Source organism: Lycium barbarum, chromosome 11, assembly GCF_019175385.1.
Source record: "Lycium barbarum isolate Lr01 chromosome 11, ASM1917538v2, whole genome shotgun sequence".
Taxonomy (NCBI): domain Eukaryota; kingdom Viridiplantae; phylum Streptophyta; class Magnoliopsida; order Solanales; family Solanaceae; genus Lycium; species Lycium barbarum.
Window position 1 is genome coordinate 120,931,909 of NC_083347.1, and position 7,288 is coordinate 120,939,196.

General features: G+C 32.5%; 1 protein-coding gene across 1 annotated transcript; it reads right to left on the reverse strand.

Moving 5' to 3' along the window:
• Nucleotides 1–5,010: 5,010 nt before the first annotated feature.
• On the reverse strand, nucleotides 5,011–6,463 carry LOC132617170 (uncharacterized). Its single transcript, XM_060332119.1, has one exon. It carries the CDS (start codon nucleotides 6,216–6,218, stop codon nucleotides 5,676–5,678), a length of 543 nt encoding a protein of 180 aa, XP_060188102.1. The 5' UTR covers nucleotides 6,219–6,463; the 3' UTR covers nucleotides 5,011–5,675.
• Nucleotides 6,464–7,288: the final 825 nt, after the last annotated feature.

Below are 7,288 nucleotides of genomic sequence, written 5' to 3' on the forward strand. Positions count from 1 at the left end.
GTTGACTGATTTGTGGGCTTGTTGCCTCTTGTGATTTATTGGCTAGATGTCATGTGTTTGATATTAGACTTGTACTTAGTTGTCGTATTGTGATTATGAGATGGTTTTCTCTCACTTGTCTTGACATTATCATGGATTGAGGAAAGGATTTGACTTGATATTGATATTGTGATATGTGTCCATGTGTGACATGATTGGGATTGATATGACTCACTTGATATTGTAATTTGCATTGCATTCATCCCTATTCCCATGAACATTGATATCATCTGTGATTGGTGCTAATGATGATAAGTGAGAATGAAACATCCGTGATTCTTGGACATACTTGATAGAGTAGCCATCTCTGGGCTGTGTGCGGAATGGCTAGTGCTATGGAGGTGAAATCCAATTAGGTTGGTTCCATAACGTGTTATGTGGGCTTGTTGCTATATTTGTTATATTTGTGACTTGTATTTCCATTTCTTGATATCTCAATTATCGTTGGAAATGGAAGGATAATGAAAATGGCCTGAAATATTGAAGTGTACTTTATGACAGGTAAGGATGGGATCCTTGATATGATTTACTATCGACGTTGATATCATGCATGACATACACTCTTATTTCATATGATGATTTGTTATGAACTTTGATTGGAAATAATGATAAGTGAGAGAATGTAGCCTCCGAGGTCTTTGCCGGAGAGCGTAAAAGAGAGATAAGTGTCTGATGCCTGAGGTATTTGCCGAGATTAAGGTTGTACAAAGCAAACCGACAAACTGCACAAAATCGATAAATCGAGTCAAACCGAGAAAAAAAAACCGACTAGTGATTTGGTTTGACTTGGTTTGGTGTTGAAAAAAAAAAGCCCAACCATAATTGGTTTGGTTTGGTTTTAGCTGAAAAAAGTCAAACCGAACTAAACCGACCTGAATTACGTGTATTCGATTTTTAAATATTTTATACGTAAAAATATTTATTTGTAATGTAATTTGTAAATATTTCTTAAATTTTTACATAGGTTTTTGTCTTTTATCATATTATTTTAAGCTGGAACTTAGAATTTTGAATGCCAATTGGCTTTATATCCTATGGATGTTAGTAACTCAAATAAAGTCTAAATCAAAACCAACTCAATACTAGTGCTAACACAAGAACTCCAATTCTAACACTGGGACTATTTTCTTAGGAGACACCTTAGTTATATAGTTGTGTTATTTTCTTAAGAAACACCTTAGTTATATAGTTGTTTCTTACTAGGACTAAAGAAATCTTTGAAGTAAAAGTCAGAAGTTTTGTATGAATACTTTTTCGGAAAAAAACCCGAATAAACCAACCGAAGTTGAAAAACCCGAATTTTATTGGTTTGGTTTGGTTTATAAATTTAACAACCCAACGCAATTGGTTTGGTTTGGTATTTGAAAAATCCAAACCAACCCGGTCTATGTACACCCCTAGCCGAGATAGTAAGAGTGCCCTATGCCCAAGGTCTTTGTCGGGATCGTGAGAGTGGTACATGGACTTCGCGAGTACCCCATGGGTCATGACTCTCAAAATGTGGAGGTTTCTGTCCGTAGTATGTGTGTACGATATGAGACAGTTGGCCGGCGCATTACATAGCACATGCATTCATATCTCTGATTCTGGTTGTTGTATTTATTGTATTGCATGGTGCGTTTCAGCCTTGATTCTTTGGTTGTTGATTCATTTGAGATGTTGTGTATTGGTTAATCATTTACCTAGACACTTGATGGATTCAAGGACTAAAGGTTTTTGCCTAGGCTATGACTGTAGACTACTGAGATCTAGTGTGGTCCATATTACTGCTAGTCTTACGTGGATGTACTTAGTGACTGGCGTGGAAGTGCTTAGTGATTGCCTATTTGACTGCTTGTATGCCTATCTTTCAGTTTCTTTCTTTTATATATGTTAGCTAATTGTTGTCGGCATATGATGCCTATCAATACGCGTTGTTTATACTGATGCTACCTTGTTGCATTCTTTTATGAGTGCAGAGTTTGCTACAGATTCCACTTCAGGACTTCGTGGGTGAGCTCCCGAGGCAGTCAGTTGGAGTTTCCAAGGTGAGCCATGTTCCGATCCGCTGCCCGGAGACTCTTCTATCCTACTATCTTTATTTCATATCTTGAGATAGACTTGTATTAGTAGCTCTTGTACTATTCAGATTAGATTCCTTGGGTAGTTGTTGTATTCCGCATTACTATCTATTTGTGATTTTAGACTTCCATTATTTTTATTATTTATTTATGTTGTTGGATGAATCTTTAAGAGACGGGTTCGCCTACCAGGTGAGAAAAAGGTAGGTGCCCGCACGACCCATGAGTTGGGTCGTGACACTATGTGGCTTAGCCACCGGTCACAGGAATCACATGACATGTTTAATTAAGGCCACAAATTAATCTTTTTAAGAAAATCTTTCTTGAACTCTAAGTCCGAGCAAATTACTCGCTATGGAGGATGGATCATTGTGATCCCTCTTCTCCCAACCATAGATCTCATGTCAAACTTTGAGAATGGAGAACTTTTATCCAGGGAGCACTTTACTTCTGCCTATTCAGCGAAATCTAAATTAATTTGATCAGTTAATTTCAGATCCAAGAAAATTAAGTAGGAGATGTGGATATATTTCCTTAATCATTAGTATAAGATTCTTGGGAAAAAAATGAAACCTATGTTTTCTTACTTCAATTAGAAGATCTGAAAAATGGATGGAAACTAGAAAAAGTTCAGTATTCTGTTATTCTATCCTATCTCTGAATTAACCAATCCATGCAAATAATCTAATAATTTTACATCCGAAATGACTAATTATATATGACCCTTTTTACTGGTCCCCTATTTAGTGGAGAAGGTTTTAGAAACTGAAATGAATCAGAATATATGGTATCATCAATCATCTCTCCCACCCCTAGCCACCCAAAAATAGCTAAAAGAAAAGGAAAAAAAGATAATAGTACTTTTGGTTCCTCCGTTATTGATAGATTCTGATTTTAATTCCTATAATATCTCATTAAGTATATTTAACGTTCAATCAATTGAATCGAGCACTATTGATCGCTTTATTAGTGAATATTCACCAATTTACCCCAGGCAAAGCTGTTTCCGTGTAACCTATAGCCATAGGACACATGTTTGAGTCGTGGAATGATCAGTCATTGATATTTATATCAGTATAAATTGCTTATATCACATCCCTTGGAGTGCGGCCCTTTCCTGGACCTTACGTGACGCGGGATGATTCTTGCACCGAGATGACCCTTATTGATTAATACAACTCATGTGTTGTATTAAATTTGTATTGCTAGTTCACATATATTAGACAGCAATATAATTCTATGAATAGTCAAATATACCATATTTTATACATGAAGGACTAAAAAAATATTTTAATTAACTGATGGTTAAATATGTTAAGCATCTATCGCATGGACTAAAAGTAAAATTTTACTAACAACTTAAGGACCAAAAGTGTTATTATGCCCAAAATTATAGCCACAGTTGACCCTGCAAAATAATTGAAAGGTCTCGAAATGGTGATTTAATGAAGCTTTCTGGGATTCTCTTATCATAAAAAAAATAATTATTTTATATGGTCTCATTAATTTACAGTACAAAAAGAAATGCCTTTGAGAGATAACTATCTTGCTTAGTTAGTGCAACCTAGAAATGCAATTATATTCTATGCTTTGGAAAAAGAGGCATATTTGTGGGGACAATTATTCCATCAACCTTGGCCTCTTTCTATTATCTTAATATGTATCTCCCAAAAAAGAGAGAGAGAGAGAGAGGGAGGAGTCACTATTAGAAACTTGGCGTCAGCAAAATTTGAAGGATTTTTCTGACAAAAAAAAAAAATCATCTTAACGTTATCAGTGAACCAAATTTGAACAGATTCCATAAAAAATTAGCGACCTTTTAATAGTGTTTCCGATGAAATTCACAAAAATGTGCTCGTAAGAGACTATTTTGATAGATTTTTGTCCTAGATTATCAACAGTTTTCAAACGAAAACATCGACAGGAAATCCATAGATTTCTAGTAGTGAGAGAAGATATATATTTTGATGAAAAAGTTCATGAAAATCTAAACTATAATCTAGTTGTGAATATAGGCTTTCCTACTAATATAATCATAACAATGTCTAAGTATCATGGATTTTTTTATAGCTAGTTTAATCTATATATTTAATCCGACATATAGGGTTATGATCTTCTTCTTTTTCTTTTTTTTAATTGTATTCCATCTTTAGCCTGGCCTCAAATATGCTAATGGCATTTTTCTAATGTATTTTAATGAGTTATCATACTTATAACCATCCGAATACGCTTTAGCACATGATGAATAATTTAATTAAGAAAAAGCGTATTTAATCTATTCCAAATTATCAGAAAATTTTATATTCTAGGGATACTAGTGAGAGGCTTCCACAAAATATGTGCGAATTATACACACTACAAAATATAGAAATCAACGGCAGATAAATTTCGTCGCGAAACAATAAAAATCATTCGTTAATTCAATTTAGTAATGGATCATTAAAAATATATTAGCTACGATTTTTTTTGTGATCGATCTGTAGCTAGTTTTTGTTTTTCTGTAGTGAATTGATTTTTTGCTCTTCTCCTTCTCTTTCCCTCATGTAATTTTTTTTATATAAAAAAATATATTCCATATAAATTTTAAATAAAATATGAAAAGAAGGAAAAAGATAATGAAGCTATATTTATTCGAGAAAGGAAATTGGATTTCAACATCATGCCGACAGAAGAGGGGAACTAAGCCTGGAAACGAGCAAATTGATAGCTGCTTTTTTTAAAATTTTTAATAAAAAAATTCCCAAACAAAATCATTTCTAAGATATTGTAATTTATTTATTATTTTATTGTACTTTGTTCACACCACCATCATTTCAATCTCATTTAATTCGGACCAACTGAAATATTATATTTTAATAAAACAATGATCAGAAAAGTCCAGGAAAATAAAAAATAAAAGAAGATAGAGCAGTGATCACTGTAACATTTTTCCAATACATAAATAACCATATAGTACAAAATTCAAAACGATTACACAACTTTATAGCATATTATTATTTTTCTTTCTGTGCATATATACATGAAATAAAAAGAACGAAAAAGAAATATAAAAAGCACAGGGTTCAACACAGAGCTAATAACTTCCTTTTAGAACCCTAATGGAGGATAAATGTTCTTGAAATGAATATTAAAGACATATAAAAGATAAAAAAAAATTGTCCCTTTAACTATACGAAATATTTTAATTTTATTCTTTGTTACACTTTTGAAGCATTCATAGCATTGCAGTTACCAGAATTTTCTGCATCTGTCCTTAGTCCTAACATAGCTCCAACATGAAGTATAACATGAAAGTAATTTTGACCCATAGTCAAACAGGTAAGTAATTTTGACCCATAGTCAAAAGTAGAACGGTAAGTTCAAATATTTTTCTCCAAAGTATTTGACACTAAAATCGACCTGCTCCATGTTGAAGCTCTGTTAAAATCAAGAGCAAATACAAATTCATGTGCTAACGGCTAAGGTATAAATAATTCTAAAGTATAAAGAAACATAAAATTGAAATATTTCGTTAGTACGTAGAAAGATAAATTTGAACCTTTTTTTTTTTTCTCGAAAATAAAAAGAAAACCACATTCAACATGATTCACTGACAATCTCAGAGATACTTTCTAGATGAGGTCTCCATACTCCAACTCTTCGTCTTCTTCTATCTCTTTGTGTTGACACCTTCTCCGACAAAATCTCACTCAAGTACTGATCATCAGACATTAGTAAGTTAGTACTGCCCTCATTTTCACGTCCTTCTGACGAAACTTGTCTAGTCTTTTTCTTGTTCCTCGTGGATGATCGAGGACGAGTCTTCGATTTTTCACGAGGAGCAGAAGAAGAAGAAGACGAAGGCATTGGCATGAGGAAATAAATCTTGCCACGTTGGAGCTCAGCATCAGGAGGGACTATAACAATTTTGGGACAAATTTCTTCATTTGATGAACAAGAAGAATATGAAGATGTTGGTTTTTTTAAGATGTGTTTTGGATGAAGTTTCATGATTTCTGAGGCCTTAACATGAGTTCCACTTATTTCTTCAACTTTACCATTAGAATGAACTATTCTAATTACATCAAGTGCACCACATGGAAGAATACAAGCTATGCAACATCTAATTGCATTTCTCATGATGGATTTTAATTTAATTTCTTGTTTCTCTAACACTCTCTCTCTCTCTTTTTTTTTTTTCCTCTCTTTTTATTGAGGATTTTTTGAGAAAGAGAAAGAAGAAGGAGAAGGGGGAGGAGGAGTGGGGAAAGAAAAAATATAGAGAAAGGTAAAGAAGTCTCTTTTGGATAAAAGCTATGATTTTATTATGTGCTTTTGGGGTTTACCTTTTTCCTTCTCTTTTGGTGGATGCCTCTTCTGTTTCCATTCCTTTCAGGATAGTTAGTATATTTATTGATAGTGCAAGAAAAGTTTTACTTATAAGTGTAGTTTTATTTATTATAGTAGATTAGCTCCATATATTCTAGTTTGTTTGACATTATTTTCTTATTAGTCTCTTTAAAAAAGAATGATATATATGTTTCAATACTTAAAAATAATTAATTTTACTCTTATTGAGAAGCTTTTTATAGCTAAGGAACTGTAATGAAAAGTTTAAGACCACTAATTTCAAAAGTCTATAACTGTACAAATATCGTTATATCATGTTTAAGACCACAAGTTTAAAAGTTTTTATTTTTTTCTTAAGCTTTATGTCGAGTCAAGCTTTACCAAACAGAATAAATGGAGTATAACTTTACAAAGTTACTAAGTATATGCTTATTATAGAAACTTACGTATAAGTAATTTATAAGTGACCTGATTGTGTTATAGCTAAAGAAGTGTTATGAAAAGTTTACGATCACCAATTTCAAAAGTCTATATCCATACAAATATCATTATATCATGCTTAAGATTACAAGTTTAAATCTTCATTTCTTTCTTAAACTTTATGTCGAGTCAAGTTTTACCAAATATACTGGAATAAACGGAGTATATCTTTATCAAGTTACCAAGTATATGCTTATTAAAGAAATTTACGTATAAGTATTTTTTAAGTGATTTGATAATTGTGTAAATATTTCTGACTTTATTTATGTGTGAACTTAAAGGCAAAACTGAAATTACTTGCTGAGTGGTGAAATATATGCCACTAGTAATATATTAATCTCACCTCATTATGTACTTCCCCTTTGGATCCATAAATCAAG

Excerpts from the sequence above, each read along its gene's own strand:
- LOC132617170 (XM_060332119.1), bottom strand. The coding sequence starts at position 6,218 with ATGAGAAATGCAATTAGATGTTGCATAGCTTGTATTCTTCCATGTGGT.